At 42.1% G+C, this 25,834-nt stretch overlaps 1 protein-coding gene across 2 annotated transcripts in view; it reads right to left on the minus strand.

Moving 5' to 3' along the window:
- iars1 (isoleucyl-tRNA synthetase 1) overlaps window positions 1–25,834 on the minus strand; it is a 295,901-nt gene that overhangs the window by 121,776 nt on the left and 148,291 nt on the right. For both annotated transcript variants that reach the window (XM_070895389.1, XM_070895388.1), the window contains exons 19-25: window positions 23,250–23,394; window positions 22,913–23,033; window positions 18,836–18,927; window positions 18,370–18,447; window positions 16,506–16,627; window positions 11,025–11,127; window positions 10,277–10,360 (exon numbers count right to left, since the gene is read on the minus strand). In XM_070895389.1, coding sequence (XP_070751490.1) covers window positions 10,277–10,360; window positions 11,025–11,127; window positions 16,506–16,627; window positions 18,370–18,447; window positions 18,836–18,927; window positions 22,913–23,033; window positions 23,250–23,394 — 745 coding nt within the window. The remainder of the gene's footprint in view (window positions 1–10,276; window positions 10,361–11,024; window positions 11,128–16,505; window positions 16,628–18,369; window positions 18,448–18,835; window positions 18,928–22,912; window positions 23,034–23,249; window positions 23,395–25,834) is intronic.

The raw sequence follows: 25,834 nt of genomic DNA on the forward strand, positions 1-25,834 counted from the left end.
TGGACGCCAGCTTAAGGTAGGTGTGTATCTTTTCTCTAAAATGCCCGCGGGAAGGCGAAAACGGAATTTCAGGGTCATTAAAACTTGAAGTGTCACAAGAACACAAGAAATAGGAGGAGTAGTAGGCCATTTGACCCCTCGAGCCTGCTCCGCCATTTAATAAGATCATGGCTGATCTGATCATGGACTCAGCTCCACTTCATTGCCCACTCCCCATAACCCTTTATTCCCTTATCGCTCAAAAATCTCCGCCTTAAATATATTCAATGACCGAGCCTCCACAGCTCTCTGGGCAGAGAATTCTACAGATTTACAAACCTCGGAGAAGAAATTCCTTCTCATCTCAGTTTTAAATGGGCAACCCCTTATTCTGAGACTATGCCCCCTAGTTTTAGTCTCTTTGTGGGATGATGGAAATTCCAAATATGGAAGTTAAAAAGAAAAATAATTCATAAACTTTCCTCCAGAAAGTAGGAAATCTTCTAGTTCATACAAAAATTAAACAACCATAGCTTTGAATAAGTCAACAAATTATGAACTTGGACAAGTGGCAACATCTCCACTGGCTACAGGAGAAACAAGAGCTTTTGACAATTCTAAATCCAGTCTCTTCTAAATTTCCAATCTGAAAATAATCCAAAGACCAACTGTCAACAAATAAGAGAAGCAGACTGCAAAATTGAAGTTGCATGCCACCACTGTTAAAATCAGAAATTGAGCCAGCATAAATTCTGATCCTATCTGCATTCCAAATTGAATTAATGCATTTTCCTTCTTTCCACCAATACTTCAAAAACATTTTACAGTAAATGACAAAGTGCTTTTTGGCATCCTTAACTGCAACTAATTCTCGACAATATTAATAAAATAGTACACTATAACATCTGTGCTGGCTTCATTATTCATGGACAGAACTTGGCCTGATGAACAACAAGGCGAAAATGACTGCATTCAGAACTACTAGTCTGGAGAAGCAAAATTCCAATAGTGTGCCCCAACAAAGTCATATCAGGCCCATCATTTATTAAGTGGTTCAAAATGTGTGTGTATGTCACAAGAAATATCTAGCTGCTTTGAAAAATGGTAAAAACATATTTTCCGTAACAAATGTAAGCATTTCCACCATACAAAAATTGGAGCCAGTAATTCAATTTTATAATATGGCTAGGTTGCATTTTACATCATTATTTCATTGAACAAATCAACATTTAAAAAAAGCTACGAGACTCATTAAATAGATCAATGGAAATGAGAATCAGGTCGGTTCTATAATGGGCAGGTGATCTGCTCCACCAGTTTACCGCCAAAGGTAAAGATTATCCTATCAACAAAATACTTATACCGTTACAAAAATGGGTCAACATGGTCACAATACTGATGGCCTGCTGGTAAGAATGGAACTGTATGGCAGCATGAGTTAGCCTCTACAGAGGAGAAAATTAGAGGGGGAAAGGATTGATAGATTCAATCGTTGTTTCTAACACCTTGCTGTCGTGATTCTTACTAATAGAGGCTAGCACCTGAGCCTCCATCAAGCCATGCCTATGTAGATTGACCTGGAAAATACAAAGGTCAGGCACTACTGAATGAATGAGTCCCTTCCCAGTGGCTCAGTTCAGTCAAATTGGAAGAATAAAAACTTGTCTTTGAAAGTATTTTAAGCAGTATTTTGAGCCCCTCGTTCCCTCAATCATCAGTCAATGTCAAATGATACAAACCAACCTTTAACAGTGGAAAAGTCCATCTACTCACGAGACAGGTGCACAAAGGTTTTTTCAGCTGATGTTAGGTGATGCACTCCAATTTGACAAGCTACTGTCCCGACCTGCCCGTTGGCAGTGAAATTGGATAGCCTGTGCTGATATGATGAAGTGAACAGGGCCAGATAAAGTCAACAAGACCAGATGGAATGAATGCCTCAGAGAAGAAACAAGGCAAGTCCAGAAAATAGGTGAAAAGAATGCTAGTAACAAGAATTTTAAAAACTCGGAAGTAAAATTTGAAGTGTAGTCACTGTTGTAATGTAGCGAAACGCAGCAACCAATTTGCACACAGCAAGGTTCCACAAACAGCCATGCTATAAATGAACAGATAATGGGCCTGAAATTACGGTGCTGCAAACACTGACTAGCACTGCACAAAGTCTGCACCCAGGCTCTCCCTTCCAATGAAAGAGACCTCCCCAGGACACCAACGCAGCCTGGATGCACATTGCACAGGAGGGCACAAGTAGGGATGTCATCAGGAAAACCTGGCTAAAGTGGCGCAAACCTTTCAATGATCTCAGTAGATCACGAAAAGTGACTGCAAAGCCACACTCAACCTCATCCTGCTGTGCCACTCATCATATCCCCATCACTCCGCCTTTCCTACCCTGCACATCCTTACTCACACCAACTTACCTTGCACCTTCACCCATCCCTCCCTCTATCTACATTATCACATCCCTATCTGACTAGCCACCCATCACACTCACCCTTGTTCAATCATACCACCTAACAACACACAAGGGTAGGGACTTGTCTTTTAGCCAATGTTCATGTAGAGTTTCTGCTATTGTGTTGTCAAACATTGAAATCTTTATTTTGATCACTTTGCCTTCTTGGACAGATTTGTGTGCATCTTTGGAAGTGGCTTAGTGAGCTGTAGTGAATGGTGAGACATAAGGGTACCCCCCCCACAATGGTGATGAGTCTGAAAGGAATGGCTTGGGCATTGCAGGGATGCTTTGTGGTGTTGGTGTGAGGTGGTGCCAACCTGGCGCATTTTGTGGCAGCCAGTGTGTACAGCGACAATTGAAATAAATCTGGCCATGGTGAGGCCATCCCAGGCAGCAATGTGGTCAGGTACTGATGCCATGTGTCTAGTGCAGCATCAGGTGATTGTGGAGAAGGTTGGAGGTGCTGCTGGTGTGCCTGGTCATGTTGGTATTGGGGCTGATTGTGGTGGGATTCTGAGGACCAAGTTGAGATGAAAGAAGCGATCTGTCAATGGTGAGATAGGTTGTTCCAAGAAGGTGACAGTGGATTGACAGTTTACTCCAAACACTTCCAAACTGCACAAAGCTCAAAAGTGTCTTCCAATTCCTGAAGGCTCCAGCTTCTAAGATTGGAAAGTGAACAGCTCTGAAATGGTAGCTTTTATACCACTTTTTCAGCTGTCACCGTATCAGAAGAATGGAGAGTCATTGAAAACCCAACCTATTTACCTGGGTAAAAAAGGTAAGTCGATAATAAAATGCTGAAGGACCTTTTAACAAACTCTTAACTATTTCAATTGGCTCGCCTGCCGCTTGGTGTCGGGTCTATTAAAGCTCAGGCAAACCCGGCACTTGGGTACCCGGCCCGTCGATCTGCTGTCAATCTTTCCTATTTTGACAATTGACCCGCCTTCGAACTCGCCCTCTAAGCACCAGCAAAATCCAGACCCAAGTGTGGTATCCTGGCCCCAGATCCCCTTGCAGTCAGTTTAGCAATCTCGAGTTTCAAACTAATGATGCATTTTGTTTACCTTAAGTGCAGCCTGGGAGGAGTGTAAAAGTTTGAATTTTAAATGTCTTCAGCTTCAGGTGAAAATAACATAATTAAGTCAATTTTATATTCTAAATTAAAACCTAGTAGTGACATGTCTAATATTTTCTACTTTTCTTTCCTAATTTCTAAGCATGTACTCCCAGCAGTAAATGTTGATAAAATTCATTTGTAACTTCAAACTGCTTCATGCAAATGCGTATATATGTACCTTAAAGCAGAGCACTGAACTACATTCTGCTCAGTAACAAGAAAACTGCAGGATTTTTTTGTCCATCTATGTAGAAGAATTGAAAACCAATTCACAAGTACATTTTAAAAATCCTAAACGTAATTCAGTCTCTTTTCACACAGCTTTTGACATTTTATATTCTGCAGATGTCAGAACCACTTAAAATAATGTAATACTTGGCCACTATATTTCTAAGAAGCCAAAGTGAAAATGAAATACTGTCATTTTGTGTGTCATTATCTGGCAAAGCATACAAGTGATAAAGATTCCTCATTAAGGAATTTGTAGCTCGTTAAATTTACATGATAACCATCGAAAAACCCTGAACTAGGCTTATGTTTGCAGCCATGTAGAGACAATTCCAGAGTGCTGTGACTTTCAAAAGAATATACAGATACATACAAGTACATTTTTAAAATCTTAAATGTAATTCAGTCTCAGATAAATCACATGGCTACTTTGTCCAAAATGATCAACCAGTAGTTCCAGAATTCTGCCATTTTATCTCAGTGAATGGGCTATCAAGTTGATTTTCTTGAACATGTTCAGTGAAAAGATCCACTTCTCCCTCAAGGCTACATCAGCAAAATAAATCGCCTCAATTTATATTGGCCCAGAAATTGTGGCCTCTCTGAGTGCGTACGATGTGCGCACATGCCCGAAGAAGCTCCGCAAGTTTCAGGTTTAGGCACGCAAAGCGCATGCGCCGAAATCCAGCACTTGCGAACTGTCAAAATTTCTTTCGACAGTTCCAACGCATCCCCGGGAGAAGGGCCTTCGCAGGTGGAGATTTGGGCTATTTGCCCAATTCTTGCCCAGCGAATGTCCTTCAAACTCTTGTGCCAGTGTAAGAGTTTTAAAGATAGAAAAATTACATTTTATCACATATTTTTCTATTAAAAACCCTGTCCATTAAAGTAAGTTTATTTTTAACCTTATTAAAACATTTTTGAAACATTTTCAAAAACATTTAATTCAATTCAACTTCAATTAATTTTAAATATGTGAGGTATTTTTTTTATTGTGTTGTGTTTCAGGGAGTATTCTCATTGATCGTAATGGGTGTTCGTACAAATGGAATGCACCATTATCATGAATGAGAATACTTCATGTTCATTGGTGGTCCAGGCCCACGTGATCCCAGGTTGCGCTTACGTTCGCTGGTCTGCGCATCGAGGCCTTGGACCAGAAGTGTTCGTCTCTGGGACCATCTGGTACTTTCATTAAAAACATTTTGGTCGGAGGCATCTGCAATTTTTGGCCCATAAAATTCAGAACTTTATTTTTTCCAAGAGTGGTGAAATGCAATGTAAAATTGTGTGTGTAAATGCAGCGCCTGCAGCCACCACATCCCAAAAATAAATAAAAACATTGTGCAGGTTTTTTTATGACTCAAAATCCTGGGATATAATTTGAACATTGGTGTGAATTTAATAACTTTAAAGGATTCTCTAATATAAGGCAAGATTAATAGTAACAAAGGGTTATTTCATGTAAAGTTATTGTAGCACCCATGAGACTATTCGTTCACAGGATGTGGGCGTCACTGGCAACGCCAGCATTTATTGCCCATCCCCAATTGCCCTTGAGAAACCATCTTCTTGAACCGCAGAGTGCAGTTAAGAATCATAACATAAGAAATAGGAGCAGAAATAGGCCATTCAGCCTTTCGAGCCTGCTCTGCCATTCAATAAGTTCATGGCTGATCTTCTACCTCAACTCCACTTTAGTGCACGATCCCCATATCCCTTGATTCCCTTAATATCCAAGTCAACCACATTGCTGTGGGTTTGGAGTCTCATAAAGACCAGACTATACAAGGTATGTAGCACAACTATACTGGGTATTGGTGAGGCCACACCTTGAGTACTGCGTACAGTTTTGGTCATATTTAAGGAAGAATATACTTGCATTGGAGGCTGTTCCGAGAAGGTTCACTAGGTTGATTTTGGAGCTGAGGGGGTCGACTTATGAAGATAGGTTGAGTAGGTTGGGCCTATAGTCACTGGAGTTCAGAAGAATGAGAGGTGATCTTATTGAAGCATGTAAGATAATGAGGGGGCTCGACAAGGTGGATGCAGAGAGGATATTTCCACTCATAGGGGCAACTAAAACTAGTTTCTTATGTTCCTATGTAGACTATGTAAGGACGGCAGATTTCCTTCCCTAAAGGACATTCGTGAACCAGATGGGTTTTTACAACAATCCAGTTTCATAGTCATCATTACTGATACTTTTTATTCCAGATTTATTTAATTGAAATTAAATTCCCCAGCTGCCATGGTGGGATTTGAACTCATGTCCCCAGATCATTAGTCCAGGCCTCTGGATTACTATTCCAATAACATAACCACTATGTTACTGTGCCCTGACTTAAGACTAGTCACATACTTGGCAGTCGTCATCCACACGTGTCCAAGAAAGTCTACCTATGCAACTGATGATGTCTAAGATACTATCTACTGAACATGGTCAGGACTCAATTCTAGGCACTAGCCTTTGAAGATATCTTCTGCATCTTCATGGTCTTTTTCTCTTCCAACTGCTGTGGCTTGGTGATGGTGTTCCCCTTTAAACTATTTTCTCAATGTTATCAGTTTTCAAACAGTAATTAAATGATCTAGGCATTTGTTCAAAATACAAACAAGGGAAAGCACCACAAAGATCACATTTTGCTGCTGAGTTCTTCACCCCTTATTAGTGTAAAAAGATACAAACTTGGCACACAGAACAAACCCGTAAGAAACAAGAGTGCAAAATACTATTGCAGATAGTTTGCTCAAACAAACCCATATGGATACAGGTTTCTCATCCTAGTCAAGTGAAAATTCCTACTAAATGAATATTAATTGGTTGAACAAGTTAAACAGTACAATACTACAAAATAGACAGTCATATTTGGCACACTGCATTTTCTGTACTACAGTGAACTACGCACACACATCATCATCATCATAGGTAGTCCCTCGGAATCGAGGAAGACTTGCTTCCACTCCTGAAATGAATTATTTGGTGGCTGAACAGTGCAGTACAAGAGCCACAGACTCTGTCACAGGTGGGGCAGACAGTTGCCGAGGGAAGGGATGGGTGGGACTGGTTTGCCGCACGCTCCTTCCATTGCCTGCGCTTGACCTCTTCACACTCTCGCCATTGAGACTCGAAGTGATCAACGCCCTCCCGAATGCACTTTTTCCACTTAGGGCAGTCTTTGGCCAGGAATTCCCAGGCGTCAGTGGTGATGTCGAACTTTATCAGGGAGGCTTTCAGGGTGTCCTTCGAACGTTTCCGCTGCCCACCTTTGGCTCGTTTGCCGTGAAGGAGCTCCACATAGAGCAATTGCTTTGGGAGTCTCGTGTCTGGTATGAGAACTATGTGGCCTGCCCAGCGAAGCTGATCGATTGTGGTCAGTGCTTCAATGCTGGAGATGTTAGTCTGGACAAGGACACTAATATTGGTGCGCCTGTCCTTCCAGGGGATTTGCAGGATTTTGCGGAGACATCGTTGGTGATATATCTCCAGCGACTTGAGGTGTCTTCTGTACATCGTCCATGCCTCTGAGCCATACGGGAGGGCAGGTATTACTACAGTCCTGTAGACCATAAAAGAGGGTTTTTATTCCAACCTCAAGACATCCCTGTCCTACGTCCCCATGGGCGACAAATTGATCCTCCTAGGTGACTTCAACACCAGAGTCGGCAAAGGCACAGCTCTCTGGGGAGGCGTGATTGGCAGAGATAGGGTAGGGAAAGCCAACTCCAGCGGTACCCTACTCCTGAGAAAATGTCTCGAACATCAACTGCTCATCACCAACATCCTGTTCCACCAGAGGGACAAATACAAGGCATCGGGGCAACACCCTCGCTCTAAACACTGGCACCTGCTCGACTATGTCATCGTCCGAGCCAGGGATCGCAAGGATGTGCGCATCACCCGCGCCATGACAGGAGCTGATGACTGCTGGACGGATCACCGCCTAATCCGGTCCATCATCGACATTAACATAGCCCCAAAGCAAAGGGGACAGCAGAAACAGTGCCGCAATAAAGTCAATGCCAATAAAGTCAATAAAGGCACTTAAAGACCCAGCTCAGAGAGCCCTATACAGCCAGCGCCTCACAGCTAACCTGGCATGCCTTGATGACCCTGAGATGCTGAATGCCCACAGCGCTTGGTCTGCCCTACAGGCCTCCATAACCAGTGCCTTTGAAAAGACGCTCGGTCACTCAACCAGGAAATACCAGGACTAGTTTGATGAAAATGATCAGGAGATCCAAGAACGAATAGTTCGCAAGCGCAGAGCATTTCTGAGCCTCAAGCAACAATCCAACTCGGGAGCTGCAAAGCAACATTATAGACGGCTCAAGGCTGAGGTCCAACAAAAAACGCGGGACCTAAAGAACAGGTGGTGAATGGAGAAAGCACAAGAGATACAACAGCTGGCCGACAACCACGATATGCGAGATTTCTTCATCGCAGTCAAGGCCACCTGCGGTCCAAACTACCAAGGCCCCACCCCACTGCTGGCCAAGAACGGGGAAACACTCATCAAGGACACCGAGGTTGTCAGGGCCCGCTGGAAGGAGCACTTCGAAGATCTCCTCAATTGAGACTCTGCCTTTGACTCGAGTGTTCTCGACTCCATCCCGCAGCATGCGTCCCGCCACCACCTCAGTGAAACCCCAACGTTGCACGAGGTAGGAAAAACCATTAAATAGTTCAAGAACAACAAGGCTTCGGGAGCAGATGGAATCCCTGCTGAGGCGCTAAAGTATGGCAGAGAGGTGCTGTTGGCGTGGATACATGACCTCATCTCACTCATCTGGAGGGAGGAGAGCATGCCGGGAAATCTCAAGAGATGCAGCGATCGTGACCTTATTTAAAAAAGGGGACATGTCCGACTGCGGCAACTACAGGAGAATCTCCCTGCTATCAGCCACTGGGAAAGTTGTCGCTAGAGCTCTCCTCAACCGTCTTCTCCGTGTGGCCGAGGAGCTCCTCCCGGAATCACAGTGCGAATTTCGTCCCTTACGGGGCACAACAGACACGATCTTTGCAGCTCGACAGCTGCAGGAAAAATGCAGGGAGCAGCGCCAGCCCTTATACATGGCCTTTTTCGACCTTACAAAGGCCTTTGACACTGTCAACTGCGAGGGTCTTTGGAGCGCCCTCCTCCGTTTCGGATACCCCCAAAAGTCTGTCAACATCCTTCGCCTGCTCCACGACAACATGCAGGCTGTGATCCTTAGCAACGGATCCATTACAGACCCAATCCACGCCCGGACCGGGGTCAAACAGGGCTGCGTCATCGCTCCAACTCTCTTCTCAATCTTCCTCGCTGCCATGCTCCACCTCACAGTCAACAAGCTCCCCGCTGGAGTAGAACTAAACTACAGAACCAGTGGGAAGCTGTTTAATCTACGCCGCCTCCAGGCCAGGTCCAAGATCACCCCAACCCCGTCGTTGAGCTACAGTACGCGGATGACGCCTGCGTCTGCGCACATTCTGAGGCTGAACTCCAGGATATAGTCGATGTATTTACTGAGGCATATGAAAGCATGGGCCTTACGCTAAACATCCGTAAACAGCCTGTCCTCGCTGCACAGCACTGCCCCCCAGTCATTAAGATCCACGGTGCGGCCCACTTCCCATACCTCGGGAGCCTCTGATCAACAAAAGCAGACATTGATGCGGAGATTCAACACCGCCTCCAGTGCATCAGTGCTGCCTTCAGCCACCTGAGGAACAGAGTGTTCGAAGACCAGGCCCTCAAATCTACCACACATATAACTGATATTCTTAAAGCATTTTAATTTTGCTCAAAGTAACATATCAAAATCCTTCCACAAAGTAATTTTTCCAGTCTATTGTGCCAGTACATCCTGAAATATGATCAGCTTTGGAATAAAAATTCTCCTTTAAAGCATTTCAGTAAACACAAAAGATATTCAGTATCAGGGCTTACGCTATTAATTACTAGATTTAATATTCTATGGGCAATTAATGTGCAAATGCAGCAAGTTCATGAAACGCATGGAGAGTTTAAAGGTGAGATGCTGTTTTTGAGAAGCTAATGGCAGAGTGGCGCAAATCATCCAGCAACTTGTGGTGATTTGCAATTCATGGGGTATCGCTTCCTCTTCAAAAGTCGCTTGTCAATTTGCAGATTATTAACAGCGTGTATTGTTCACACGGCGTTATTTTTTCAGCAAATTCTAGCCCACTATATTGTTTTATCCACTGAGAATATAACATCAGTTTTTACAGTCAGGTGATTCTCAAGAAAGGCAATCTAGCATTTATCTTTTTAAGCGCTAAAACAGTCAACCATTCACGACACAAAAAGTGAAGCTGATATGTAGAAAGTAAAAAAAAGGTATCACAGCACGTAAAAGTATCTGTTTTGTTCACAATTTGTTTCTTGACATTACAAGCCACCTCAACAATTTCACATACAGGTAGATATAAAAAAGCAACATTCATGATCATTTAAAATAATGCAAATGATTTAACTTACCTCGAGAATATATTTCTCCAAGGATCTAATATCTTTTAGTGCTTCTGCATCCTGGTGAATGACCACAACTTCTTTTAAAGGGTACTAAAAAAAAAGTTACATTGGACAAACCTTTAACTCATAGTTGCGACATTTTCCAGGTCACATTTATATATTAAAAAGTACAGCTAGTTAAGATAACACAAAGACAAAGAAATAGATTTGAAAACAAACCATAAAGCCAGAACTCTGATCCAGAAACAGAAAGAGGGGACATTAGCACAAGACTGGAAACTTTCAGCATTTCATTCAGCACACATTTTGTTGGCAGACTAGCACATCATCAATGTTCGAGATATTGTGAAACAGCATCAGGAGTTCTTGAATGTTAAGGTTACCCTTATGCACTTGATTAATGCGATGATATTTTTAGTTTACTGCCCATGAACAGCTGGACCACAAATTGGTGAATGCAAGATGAGCAAAATTATCTGTACGTGTGGCTCCAAATTGATTCAAAGTCTTATAGCAAGTATATGATTTGCAATGGATACAAAAAAAAATCAGTAAAAACTAAAGTATTCCTTCTAAGTAATTGATATGAAGAAATGAATGGTGTCAAATGGCATTACATCAGTTCATTGTGTGATCACCCTGAACATTGAGTACAAAGAGATGACAGATTAGTTTCTAGAAAGACCCAAGATCAAAAAACACAGCAAGATCATTATTGCAAAATATAGATGGCGCGTGATCCGCAATAACAAACCTTAACTGGGAGGGTCTTTCTGTCTCGTATCACTCTTCCAAGCTCAATAATGGACTGCATTTGAGCAACTGCACCCTCAATACGTTGGTCAATGACAGACTCTCTGGAGGTATAATCAAAAAATCTATTCACAAAGGAAGTAATGAACAACATACTTTCCCTGCCAAACAAAACAAATATCAAGGCAAAATTCAGGACTTCGCGTCAAGGAGATGGAAGTTCTGGACAAGCTGAACAAATCAATCAGGGTTATATGTTATTTATCCTAGAGTACAAAGAAAGACTAGGGAGAAGTTCTGGAAGGCAGTGATCACCATTATAGGAGAGCCAATGAGGACTAGAGATGTTTTGGAGAAAATCCTAGCATTCTTTAACTTAAATACTCCCATTTCAATCATCTACAAATGTCAGGCTCATTATCTGATCTTAATTAAAAGGGGTTTTAAAAAAAATAAAGCTTAGTTTATTTCCAAACTCAATCTTCTTTCCAATGGTCTGAACTTTCCAATGGTCCGACCATGTTGTACATAAATCTAGCTCAGAACAACACGGGCAAACTTTATCCTATGCACAATAGTTTTGCTTTTTTTTTCTTAGTCTGACATATTCTCATAAAAAAGCAGCCACAAATGATTTACTTAACAGTAACAGCACTTTGGAAATCCTATCTTTCTGGGAAGACATTGTCTTTAAAATCTGCTCAGAAATGAAGTTGGCCAGAAAGCATAAAAGTGGCAAAATATTACTGCCCATGTAAGGAAAGCAATACATCTCAAAGTTTACTTTTCTGAACAAAATTGAATTCCCTTTTAAACTGTAGTAATATTTAGAATCATACAGCTTGTGCAATTTGGAATGGGTGTATGTCAAGAAAGGTCACAATTTTGTGATTTGATACTCTTTCTGGAAATTTCAGGTATTTACAAAAGATAAATAGAGTCTACAGCACAGAAACAGGCCATTTGGCCAACAGGTCTATGCTGGCATTTATGCTCCACATGAGGCTCCTCACACCTTTCATCTAACGCTATCAGCTATTCATTTCTCACTCATGTGCTTATCTAGCTTCTCCTTATGTGCATTTTTGCTATTTGCCTCAACTATTCCATGTGGTAGCGCGTTCCACATTCTGACCACACTTTGAGTAAAGAAGTTTCTCCTGAATTCCCTCTTGGATTTATTAGTGACTATCATATATTTATGACCTCTAATTTTGGACTTCCCCACAAGTGAAAACATTTTCTCGATGTCGACCCAACCAAACCCATTCATTATTTTAAAAGACCTCCATCAGGTCACCCCTAAGCCTTCTCTTTTTGAGAGAAAAGAGCCCCACAGTCTGTTTGATCATTCCTGATAAGCGTACCCTTTCAGTTCTGGCTTCATCCTTGTGAATCTGTTTTGCACCTTCTCCAATGCCTCTAGATCCTTTTTATAATATGGAGACCAGAACTGTACACAGTACTCAAAGTGTGGTCTCACCAAAGTTTGACATAACTTCTCTACTTTTCAATTCTATCCCTCTAGAAATGAACCCCAGTGCTTGATTTGCTTTTTTATTGGCCTTATTAACCTCCGTTGCTACTTCTAGTGAATTGTGTATCTGTACCCCTAGATCCTTTTGCTCCTCTACCCGATTTAGATTCTTATTATTCAATGGGAATGAGAAACTGAAAAGTGATTACCTAACAGAGATTGATCACCATCCCAAAGGAAAATGTCAACTGCTTTTTTCCAATGCCACTTAAGTTTAATATCAATGAAATCCTGCAGCATAATGGTCATTCTGAATCATTGCCGCCTTCAATATGATTAGTGGAATGGACTATAAATGCTCTGAGGATTCAATAAAATGTAAATAAAATAAAGGCTCTACAAGTCTTGTTTTGTATAGCAAATGTCATTGGATATGAAATATGCATAAAGGGTTCAAAGACATTCAATTTATCTTTTTATTTACACGGTGTCAGTGAAGCTGTCTTGTTTTTAAGTGTATTTTGCTTTGAAGTGCTAGAGTACAATTGGCAAATTAAATGACAGACTGGAACACTAAGGGCTAGAACCTCCACTTTTGAGCTCATCACCCAAAAATGGGTGTTATTTCCGGCGTGGGCGGTAACAAAGGGTTTTCAGATCGCCGGCTTCTCGCCTATTCTCAAAACACGTAGTTTACATTTTTGAAAATGGAATTTACCGTGAGCGATATCAAATGGGCAGTAGCGTTAAATTTTTTTGACCTTCTGCCGTAAAGTGTGGCCGTCCTTAGCAACGGCATGGCAACGCTAGATTCCGCGATTTTGGAGGTCAAGAGTCATCATGACATGCGCAGAAGAGGAGAGAGAGAGAGAGGGAGCTCAGAGGGACTGAAGGCGTGGCTGGTTGTGGTGTGGCTGCTTTGGGAGGAAGGAGGGAGACTTTAGAGCTTCACAGCAAGTAGGCAAACAACAAGTAGCTGTTACCAGCCACATATTTGACTGAATTTGCCCTATAATGGAGAGAGGAGGAGGCATCACAGCACACTGTGGAGAATGACGCTGTAGAGAGCAGTGAGATGGGAGAGGAGCACATTGGAGTCCGCAAAAGAGCCAGGAGGTTCTGTCAGGCTGGGGTGATTTGACACAGGGAGGGCGTGGGAAGCCCACCCCAAAGGCCTACCAAAGGATATGGACCGAGATAAGAGAGGTGGTCTCGTCGGCGACCAACAAGGTGCGTGAGGGCAACCAATGCCGAAAACGTTGGAACAACCTTGTGGGATCTGCAAGAGTAAGTATTACATTGATTTACATGTACTTATGTATTTATATAATTTGATTTGTAACAGTCATGAGTGACTATCATCAGATGTGAGGTCTTGCACTTTTACCGGGAATGTTTTACTCAAAGCCTAAGGTCACGGTGTACGTCTTTAGGTAAAGAATGATAATAATCATAATAATCATGATTACGTCTGTTGGTTATGTGTTGTATCAGTCTCTGTGACAGTACCTAGCAATGACATCACGCAATGATTTCATGCCATGTCGTCCTGTCACCTTTGACAGAAGAAGCTATCAACGATGAGGTCCGTGCAGAGGTGAGTGGGTGAGGGGCCGAGGGGCCACCAGTCCCCAGCGACATCACAGAGATGGAGGAGCGAGTGCTCACACTCGGGGGGGAAGCACAACCGGATAGCCACGGATGCATCTGCAGACCCTGAAGTGATGCCACGTGAGTAAAGCTTACACCATTGCGTGATGTAAAGTCAATAGATGCCACACCAACTCATATCCGACCAATTATATATGATAGATGATTTCTAAAAATGTCATAGAAATAATGCTGGCCGAATGAAAATCATTGCAATGCACAATGTGTTGATGGTCATGAAATATGAATGTCTGCGATGATTTTGAGAGCGGTGGTGCTTTTGTTGTGCATATGCTGTGTGTAGCGCAGGACTCACCTTGTCACCCGAGCACTCCCTTCTCCTCTAACAACCTCATTTGTGTCTTGCAGCTCAGCCAGCAGCGCTGCCCCAGGCAAGGCCACAGAGGGCAGAAGGTGGGGGTGCGGAGCAGGAGTCAGCGGACAATCGTAATACATCTGGTATTGAGGAGCTCCGATTGTCGCCCGTCAATCCGCTGGGTCTGTTCTCGATGGATGAGAGCGCAGACTTCGAAGAACCTGTATTGCCATGCTCCAGAAGCCATTCCACCCCAAGGCCATCTATTGGTCCTCCGGTCATTCCCGTCTCCACTCTGGAGGTGCCGTCCCCAAGCACCTCGCCACAGGGCACTCCATTTGTCCCCAGGACAGCGCCGACCCCGCGGAGGTCTCGTGAACGTGACAGGTCTGTTCCACGAGCGCGACATGACAGCGGAGAGATGGTACAGTTGTCCAGGAGAACTGTAGACATTGGTGACCAGCTCATCGAAGCTTTGGGGGGAATATCTCGAGACCTAGCCACCATGACCTAGTCCATTCCGCGCATGGCGGAGTCCCTGGATGCGATAGCCAGGAACACTGCTGCCACAGCCCCTCGCAGTGGTCCCAGAGCGCGGCACTCCACCCCGAGGTTCCGCACCACCACCGCAAATGACAGATGAGAGCAAGGGCCAGGATCCTACTTCTGCATCAGAGAACATTGCCACCTCACACCCCCGCTCCCGTACCCATGCAACCAATGCATCTGCCTTCATCCCTCCTGCAATGAGGCACTGTCTGAGGAGCTCTTCAGCCACGCGCCGTGGAGCGAGGAGGGGTAGGGGTAGAGGTGGGGAGTAGAAGAGGGGGGAAGGAAAGTGAGGTGCATGTCCGCAGGTGATGGCTGTGTTATATCTCCATCTGGGTGTATGCAATTTGTTGCAATATATGGGGGCTGGAGACCACCCTCCTGCTTTGCCTTTGTATTCTGTGTTGCTGGAAATGTTGAACCTGTGATTGATATCAGTGGTGGAAAAAGCAGGGTATGGGCGGGGGGTTGGGTGCTATTGGCTGTGATACTTATGATTTCAGACTAGTTGGCATTAAACTTTTGTTATTAAACATTGTTGCACGTTGTCTCAGATAGCTGGACCATTACACACTTACCATGAAAGGGTTAAATACAACTTTACATCAATCAACGTAAACTTTAACTGGTACCTAGGTTATGGGCACCATTGATGTCTGAGCTGCATACATACAGCAGTGTGTCAGCATTGTCACTCACATCAGCACTCTTTCAGGCAAATCTTTCCGACATCAGCTCCTCATGTAAGAGTGGGATTTAACAAATGCCAGCCACACCGCTGGCGTTCATTCCGGTTTGTTCTACTTTTTGTGGGCGGTTTTTTGAGTGAGCGATATTCTGGATGATATGTGTGCGAGGTGGTGAAATTGAAGATGGACGATCTCCATGGCCGCTAGTTTGGGTAAATATGCTCTTTGCATTAAAAAACAGTCACCGGGCGTTAATATTGAATCTCGGCGTTAATTCCGTTCGGAAAGTAACGCTGGGCGATATTATGGGCATTGAAATTGCCCATTCTGCTGATTCCGCCCCAAAAACGCGGGCGGTGGTGATATTTTTTCTCGCCATTAAGCCCATTGGGAAAATAACGTTCGACGATAAGTCTCCTAAAAAAGCCCGTCAGTTCCATTTTGTGCCAGAATGGGCGATATCTGGGCGTTATACGTCATTTCAGCAGTAAAATGGGCGTTAAGTTGGCATTTAGCAGGCAAAAATCGTGGAGGTTCTAGCCCTATGTGTTTTGGAGGTTGATACTTGCATGCAGGCCAATGATCACTGGTGAAGGTCATTTTTCAAAATGTTTGTTCAAAGACAAATGTAAAATAATTTAAACAGTTATTCAGTAAAATTATAACCGAGTGCAATTTGGCAAATTGAGTTTCATGCTAAATTATGCAGCATCTTGTTTCAAAATTCTGCTTAACTGGACAAAAATTATAATTTTGATAACATTAATATATTGTGGAGAAACAACATGGAAAATATCGTACCTTACTTGCGGCAGCATGAGGTAGTGAATGCTACGTGCATCTTTGTCTTGAACAGAGGATGGGTCCATCAAGTGCCTTAAGTTCTGGTACATCAGTTCAGTGATGAATGGTGTGAAGGGTGCCTGTGACATCACAATTTCAACATTTAAAAGTTACTGATAATACATTCATTGGAGTAATCATTCCTACCACACAACTGTAAATGCAAAATTCTTTGCCATTGTGTACACTGCCTGCATGGTTACCACCCCACAGCCCATACATTTATCAGAGTTGCAATGCTAATTCAAGAGAATGTCTTCACATCAGAAAATACTACAAAAGGCTGATTACCAACAATGGCCCGGATTTTGCATAGATAAAAATGGTGAGGCAAACAGCGCTCACTGCTATAATGGAGTAAATCGGACAGCAACTTCTGGCATCTGCACATGCGCAGTTAAACGCGGAAATCTGGAAGTTGCTGTCAGAGGTACCCTGCTCCTCCACAGGCTATGTTATAACAGAACATGCCGAGAGACTCAGTACTGAAGTAATATAATGTGTGACGTTGTGGTACTTGCACACTGGTTCCCCACTAAAGATGCTAGAAAAAGTTAGGACTGGTGCATTTAGTAGTAAGTACATTTTTAACGCCATGATACGTGATAATTACTGCCAATCTCTCTGGCCCTGAAAATTAAATTTTACAAGTGTGGAGTCTCATTCCTTCAGAAGTTCATTAGCGTTGGGAGATTTTAAAGAAAATAAAAATCTACACAATTTTTTTTTAATACTTTTTCTGTCTGTTTCTTATCTTTCTTTCTTAATCCCATCTGTCTTCCTCAATCTTTATTTTGCTTTCTGTACATGATTTAAATCTAATTTATACTTCCTGGTTTGGACACTGCATGTCTCAGTGAGGATTCTTCAATCTGATTGGTTGAAGAGCCTTGCGGTTTCTTATCCTACTCAGAGATCCCACAAATGCCCTGTAGAGGGCACGTGCTGGTTCATATGCCAGATCTGAGCAAGTCTCCACTCAAAAGTCTGCAAAAATGTTGTGAGCAGCTGTCAGTGAGGTGAATGACAAGCGCCATTCCCTCGCCAGTGACCACAAAATCTGAGCCAATATGTATTCTGAAAGTTTTCTCTCTATACTTCTATCAATTGGCCAAAATGAAAAGACACAGCAGCAATTCAAACAAATTTTGTGCAGATAAGAAAGACTTGGATTTCTATCGCGCTTTTCATGACCACTGGACGTCTCAAAGCGTTTATTGCCCATCCCCAATTGCCCTTGAGACAGTGGTGGTGAACCTTGTGGTGACGGTACTCCCATAGTGTTGTTAGGGAGGGAAATTCAGGATTTTGATCCAGCGACAATGAAGGAACGGTGTTATATTAGTGGTTGAGGTCGCGGGTTTGGCAAGTGCTGTCAAATAAGTTATCGTCTTACATAACTGTATCCCTCTCCACATATACATGCTTATTTAGTTTTCTAAAATAAATCCAATCCCGAAAAAAAGCTAGAAATCTTAAACCTAACAAAGAGGGTAAGAAAACATCTCTCAGGAGGTTAAGTAGGAAATATACTGAATAGAAGAGGATCAACAGCAGTCGCATTTTATAGTCATTTAACTATTATGGTTTTGCCGTCAGAAAATAGCCATTTAAAAATGGTTTGAATTGATGCACTGTTTCCCAATTCATAAAAAAAGAATTTTAAATGTGGAAAGGGCAGAAAATAAAACTTTGAATAATTATAGTAGTCCCTCACCTGGGGGGGAAAAAAAAGGCAAAATGAGCATTCTTTTTGACAGCTGTTAATGGAAATTTCAGATGCAATCATCATGAAGATAAGAATATTGTTAAAGTTTCATACCATCAGCCGGCACATGCAGAACAAAACACTGAACAAGGTCTCCAAAGCCCTTTGACAATCTTCACTGCCATTTTCACCCTATCAAACAGAAAAAGTAACCAGAATTACCAGCAAATTCTCCCCTATGAAACGAAAAAGCAATAATGATTAGACACTGGTAGCCTTTTAAAAGTTAGGTCATCTAAATTGTATTTTTATGGAAAGATAAAGCCCCATGCCCAAGTCCATCACCACTACTATTAATTACCACTGTTAACATAGTCTAGATTTATCTATACTTGACTCCACTGCTGCTGAAACTCTCATTCTTGCCCAATACCTATAAAAGGGAAACTGAAAATAAATCAAGAGGAGCAACTTATTGTACTCTATTATTTTTTTTAATGGTATAAAAAAATAATGGGACTTAAGACAGATAAATCACCAGGACCACTGTTTCCACCCAAGGAATTCAAAGTTTACCTACCTTTAACCTTCTGCGGTTCATTCTCACGTACCAGTTGGTTAGCATGTCCACAAATTTGACTAGTCTTGGCACCACAGTGTAAAGCCTGTATGCTTTAAATAAAACATTATATTTTTTTTTTAAACTATATATATATTTTTTTTTTAAATATATGAATACAAGTTTCGAAGTGTCACACTTGCACGCAATTGGGTTAAATATATTTACAAATTGCAATGAATAGGTAGGGAAGCTTCCAAAGGACAAGTGCATTTTAAACATTTTCATTTTAAAGTTTCCTGAATATAAGCTATTGGCTTCTAATTGACAAGTTACAGTTTACACAGTGCTATTAACATAGCATAATGCCCCAAAGCAGTTTGTGGTTCAGAATTGGACAAGCAGGTGAAAAGGGGTCTCAGACAAGTGGTCAAGGTTGTTTAAAAGGTTGGTTTTAAAAAAGATTATGGAGTTGGGAAGGGGTGCAAGGAGGATGATAACTTTGAAGTTGATCTGTTGAGGATTGGGATGACTAAGTGGGATAGGATTTAGGCAGTAAAGTTCTGGATGATGTGATTCATTTTCGGGTTGGCAATCAGTAATTAGTGGGGTGCCGCAGGGATCAGTGCTGGGACCCCAATTATTTACAATCTCCATTAACAGCTTGGAAGAAAGGACTGTGTGTAACATAGCCAAGTTTGCTGACGATACAAAGATGGGAGGAAAAGCAATGTGTGAGGACACAAAAAATCTGCAAAAGGACATAGACAGGTTAAGTGAGTGGGCAAAAATTTGGCAGATGGAGTATAATGTTGGAAAGTGTGAGGTCATGGCAGAAAAATCAAAGAGCAAGTTATTATTTCAATGGAGAAAAATTGCAATGTGCTGCAGTACAGCGGGACCTCGGGGTACTTGTGTATGAAACACGAAAGATTAGTATGCAGGTTGCAGCAAGTGATCAGGAAGGCCAATGGAATCTTGCCCTTTATTGCAAAGGGGATGGAGTATAAAAGCAGGGAAGTCTTGCTACAGTTATACAGGGTATTGGTGAGGCCACACCTGGAATACGGCATACAGTTTTGGTTTCCATATTTAAGAAAGGATATACTTGCTTTGGAGGCAGCTCAGTGAAGGTTCCCGAGGTTGATTCTGGAGATGAGGCGGTTGACTTATGAGGAAAGGTTGAGGAGGTTGGGCCCCTACTCATTGGAATTCAGAAGAATGAGAGGTGATTTTATTGAAACGTATAAGATTATGAGGGGGCTTGACGAGGTGGATGCAGAGAGGATGTTTCCACTGATAGGGGAGACTAGAACTAGAGGGCATAATCTTCGAATAAGGGGCTGCCCATTTAAAACTGAGATGAGGAGGAATTTCTTCTCTCAGAGGGTTGTAAATCGATGGAATTCGCTGCCTCAGAGAGCTGTGGAAGCTGGGACATTGAATAAATTTAAGACAGAGATAGACAGTTTCTTAACTGATAAGGGATTATGGGGAGCGGGCAGGGAAGTGGACCCGAGTCCATGATCGGATCAGCCATGATCGTATTACATGGCGGAGCAGGCTCGAGGGGCCGTATGGCCTACTCCTGCTCTTATGATTATGTAGGCTAAAGCTTAGGAGGCCAATGAGGAAAGAACTAAAGAAATTGAATCTGACGGTAACAAAAGCACAATGAGAGTTTCAACAGCACAGGAGGTGAGGTAGGGGTGCAGACATGCAATGTTTATGAGAAATAGGTTTATTGGAAATAGGCAGTCTTTGTGATGGACTACCCAGAAGCATTGAACTTCATTTCACGATCGAGCAAGACATGAAAGGCACATGACACTGTGTTGAATTTGAGAAGAGGTAGGAACTGGTGGAGAGGAGGGATGATTTAAGGTCCATTTACAGCATCGCCTCAGAGGAAGCAATCAATCAGATTTCTGATTTGGTTCAATTAGACTTTGTGGCTTAATCGGTGCAAGCCAGATTAAACACAGCTCCAAGAGCAAGAGAGATTTCCTCAAGGCTGTTGATTTAGATCTATTCAGACACGGCCATCGAGAAGTCAATACTGTCCTTCATTGAGCATTACAAAGTACAGGTGCAGCGTCCAAAACCCTGAGTTCCGGAATCCAGACCGATTGGTGGCAGGGTTGTCCGGAATCCGTAAAGTGTTCCGGAATTCGGATCCACCGACCTCGAGGTCCCGCCGCTGCCCAACCTCGGGCCTCTCCTCATCACCCTTCACCTCGCCGTTGCCCAACCTCGGGCCTCGCCTCACTGCCCCCGGGCGTCACATTGATGCCGTTGCCCTTACCTCGGGCCTCTTCGCCGGCCCGCCCGAACACCACCTCCACGACAGGGGGCCCCGCCCGAACACTTCCTCGGTGGGGGGCCCCGCCCGAATACTTCCTCGGCTGGGGGGCCCGCCCAACCAGCTCCTCCTCGGAGGGGGCCGCCCGAACACTTCCTCCTTGTCGGGGCCCCACCCGAACACTTCCTCTTCGGCAGGGCCCCACCCAATGACCTCATCGATGGGGCCAGCCCGGCGAGTACCACCCCCCCCCCCCCCACTCCTTTCTGACATTCCGAAATCTGGAAATACTCGAACCTGGGCTCAGGTGTTTCCGGATTCGTGACGTCTGAAAGACGTTCCAAAGTCTGGAAAAACGCAGAATCCGAAACGGCCTCGGTCCCGGATTCGGGATGCAGCACCTGTATAACAATTTACAATGAGCATCACTAAGGAAAATTCACAGGATTTCGCAAGGAGTAATGAGATATGAATTTAGATAAGGATTTATTTTTTTTAAAGCAGATCAGGCCTTGAATTAACATATTTTGCACCTTCATTCTGGTTAGAAATATTGAGCAGACATTTTTTTTAAATTATGAACCTTTGGATGATCTTTGATTATGTTTTCCTCTTCAAGTTAGGTCTAAAAATGTTGCTGTAGGATACAAACCTATGTAGATGTTAAACACTAATTTCATTTCCTTCCTAAAATTAAGAGTTTTACATTATTTATTCCTGGGTCAAAACCACTTAATGCCACCCAAGTCGTAGTCAAAAGTGTACGACAATCTTTGGCAGTGGACTTCACTGACCTCATCTATGCTAGTTGATAAACAGCCAACCTCTTGTATTTGGCACACTGTGGGGTGATGCATGTTCATAACAGGAGTTTTGCTTTGTCTTTCTGCTGCACACTGCAAGAGAATTTTCCAAATTTTTCTTAATAACTAAAAAAAATTCCAAAATGTGGACTGCAGGGTTAATTCATTATTGATTTATTTTTAACTAAGTAAAAACATATCCTTTCATTTCTTGCCATCACTCAATAACTTGCAGGAACATTGTTGTAACAACTATGGGTACTGGGCATTTAAGTATGATCATGGCAGGAAAAAAAATGATTTATAATATTGGTAAGACAATATTGAACCAGTGCTTTACAACAGATTGCACCAATTGCCTTTCTATTATGACACAGAACATTTATAGAAAAAGTTCCTTTTAAAATAATTTCAAAAAGTATCTAACATGGTCAAGTAACTCCAGCAGTTCAGCATTTCACTCCCAATCAAGAAATTATGGGTGCCTATCACTCAAACTATCATGCACCAAGTCCTACGTTGACTCCTGCTCCTTGAATGCCTCCAATTTCAAAGTTTCATCCTTGTGTTTAAATCCCTTCATAGCTTCAACTCTCCCAACCTCTGTAACCTCCTCTGCCCTCACATCCCACCCCTCAAACTTTTTGTTCCCTCAACTCTTCCCTCATGGGCTTCTCTCCCTCAATTTGCTCCACGATTGGCAGCAGTGCATTGATACCTATGCTCTGGAATTCCTCCTCAATCTCCTTTAAGACCCTCTCTTTATCTAAGCTTTGGGTCATCTCTCCTAATAGTTCCCTCTTTGGCTCAGCATCCATTTTTGCTTGATTGCTCCCTCTGTGAGGCACCTTGTGAACATTTGCTACATGGAAGGAGCTATATAAATGCAAGTTGTTGTTTTTGTGATAGTTCAAGGGTCTATAAAATATCCTGGAAAAGAATATGGAAGATTAGCACAGAATTTTTTTACTACATCTTCACATTTATGATTACCTTCCATTTCTGCCTTGAAAAACTGGATGAGGGATTGTGTAAATGATAAAATCCATTTATCCATGATGTTGCCACTGTCCTCAGCTGTGCTTTCATTGAAAAGGAATTGTATACCCTCTTCCTGGAATAAGAAATTTACCAATGATTAAAAATAATTGAATAACTGTCAGTACACTTTATATTGCACTATAACTTTTTAATATTTAAAATATAAAATTATGACATTTAGCCAATATTCCAATCTATACACTTCAGTGCAAGTATACTGAAACAAACCAAAATGTAGAGATTGTAATGTATATGACTTGTGGAATTTCACATAAACGTACTCCTGTACCTTATGCAATCTTTGAACATTCTGAACAAGGAATCTGTATGCATTGTACCAAGGCAGGAAAACATCCTTGAGAACATCTCTCACTCCTTCCTCTTTAAACCGTAAATTTTCTGCTCTGACAACAGGGGAATTGATAAGGTACAGCCTGAAAAAAATGTTTACAAAGTTTATGGAGGATGGCATATATAGTCAAACACTGAATTCAAATAACCTCGATACTAAATTTGCCACAAAGTACTGCAAATATTCTACATTTTTCAAACATAAATGCAATTACCATTGCAGGATATTTCACTTGTGACAAATTCAATTAATAATCTGCAACAGCGCAACAAACAAATTAAAATAGGTATATATGAGAAACTCAATACAGATTAATTATCTTCAAAGGTGTGCCCAAACTACAAAATAGTCTGGTAATAATTATAGTGACTTTTAGATAATTAAAACATTAGATTAAATATAAATTGTTAAACAATTAAGGTAAATACAGTCCAGTTAAATAATGTTATTATAACTCATTACAACAAAATAATTCCTCAAGCTAAAATTGTTGGCTATGTAACATCATTCATCATTTTACAAATACTACCACTCAATCACAGAAGTATATTTTACTTTTAGGCACATGATGCCATGTTATATTAGGATTTCAATCATAAATTCTCAGCTTAATCATGTTTAACAGACTTTACCTTCTGGGTTACTTCAAACTTTAACATGACAGAATACATCCATTTAAAATGCATTAGTCACAACTTGCAGTATTTTTTGAAACTTTAACGTTTTAAATATGAAAAATCCTAAAATTTAGCTTTCTACAGACTATCATGTACACAATCATCTATTTTTTAAAACCAGAGGTGGCAAAAAGTACCATACAATTGATAAAACCACCAAAGTTATAAATTAGGTTTGTAAATGTTTTTAAGTCACATTCTGATGATGACAGGTTTCAAAGAGACCAGGAGATTTTATTCTTTTTCATCGTAACATGTCAGATTTTTAGGGGCATTTAAGGGGGCTTATTCAACCAGTCTATTTAGTCATATTACACAAATAAGCCATCAATATGAACTGATCATCATGTTGATTTGAAACGTGGGGCAACGAGGAGTCCATTAACTGACTGCAACAAATTGCAAACAAAAATTGGAGGTTTGCTCCCTGCCCATTTTCATAAATCAACAAATCTGGTGTTCTCTACCATAATGTGAATTGAAGCAAAATAGGTTGGAATACCAGGTGACTGCGCGAAAGAGGGATGGAATGTGGAATAGTGACTACATTTCTACATATTATCAATCTCAGTCATGGGCAAACACCAAATGGAAGAAAACATTTTAAACATCGATAAAAAGAGGTAGGGAAATATACAAAATACAATTTGTTTAAACATAGGTAAGCTTATGTTATACTATAAAGGTATAGGAATCTGCTTGAACTTTGGGTGCCATTTTGATGTACTTTAATGGACAAGGAGAAACAATATCCCAAAAACATCCCAATAGTGGATATCAAGGGGCTATAAGGAGGAAGGAACATAATACAATCACTATCACGAAAGAAGTAGTACTCGGTAAAATAATGGGACTAAAGGCAGATAAATCCCCTGGATCTGATGGCTTGTATGCTAGGGTCTTAAAAGAAGTGGCTGCATTGGATGTAACCAGCAGGGTGGATAAGAACCTGTGGATGTGGTGTATTTCGATTTCCAGAAGGCATTCAATAAGGTGCCACATAAAAGGTTACTGCACAAGATAAAGTTCACTGGGTTGGGGGTAATATATTAGCATGGATAGACGATTGGCTAACTAACAGAAAACAGAGAGTCGGGATAAATGGGTAATTTTCCTGTTGGCAAGCAGCAACTAGTGGGGTATCGCAGGGATCGGTGCTGGGGCCTCAACTATTTACAATCTATATTAATGACTTGGATGAAGGGACCGAGTGTAATGTAGCCAAGTTTGCTGATGATACAAAGATGGGTGGGAAAGCAAATTGTGAGGAGAACACAAAAAATCTGCAAAGGGATATGGTCATCATAGGCAGTCCCTCGGAATCGAGGAAGACTTCCACTCTAAAAATGAGTTCTTAGGTGGCTGAACAGCCTAATATGAGCACCATAGTCCCTGTCACAGGTGGGACAGGTAGTCATTGAGGGAAAGGGTGGGTGGGAGAGGTTTGCCGCATGCTCTTTCCGCCGCCTGCGCTTGATTTCTGCATGCTCTCGGCGATGAGACTCGAGGTGGTCAGCGCCCTCCCAGATGCACTGCCTCCACTTAGGGCGGTCTTTGGCCAGGGATTCCCAGGTGTCAGTGGGGATGTTGCACTTTATCAGGGAGACTTTGAGGGTGTCCTTTTAAGGAGTTCCGAGCAGAGCTCTTGCTTTGGGAGTCTCTTGTCTGGCATGTGAACAATGTAGCCTGCCCAGCTGATCAAGTGTGGTCAGTGATTCAATGCTGGGGATGTTGGCCTGGTCGAGGACGCTAACGTTGGTCTACATGGTCATAAGCTCATGGTCTACAGGGCTATAGTAATACCCACCCTCCTTCCTGTACGACTCAGAGACATGGACCATGTAC

This window comes from Pristiophorus japonicus, chromosome 12 (genome assembly GCF_044704955.1).
Source record: "Pristiophorus japonicus isolate sPriJap1 chromosome 12, sPriJap1.hap1, whole genome shotgun sequence".
NCBI classification, from domain to species: Eukaryota; Metazoa; Chordata; class Chondrichthyes; family Pristiophoridae; genus Pristiophorus; species Pristiophorus japonicus.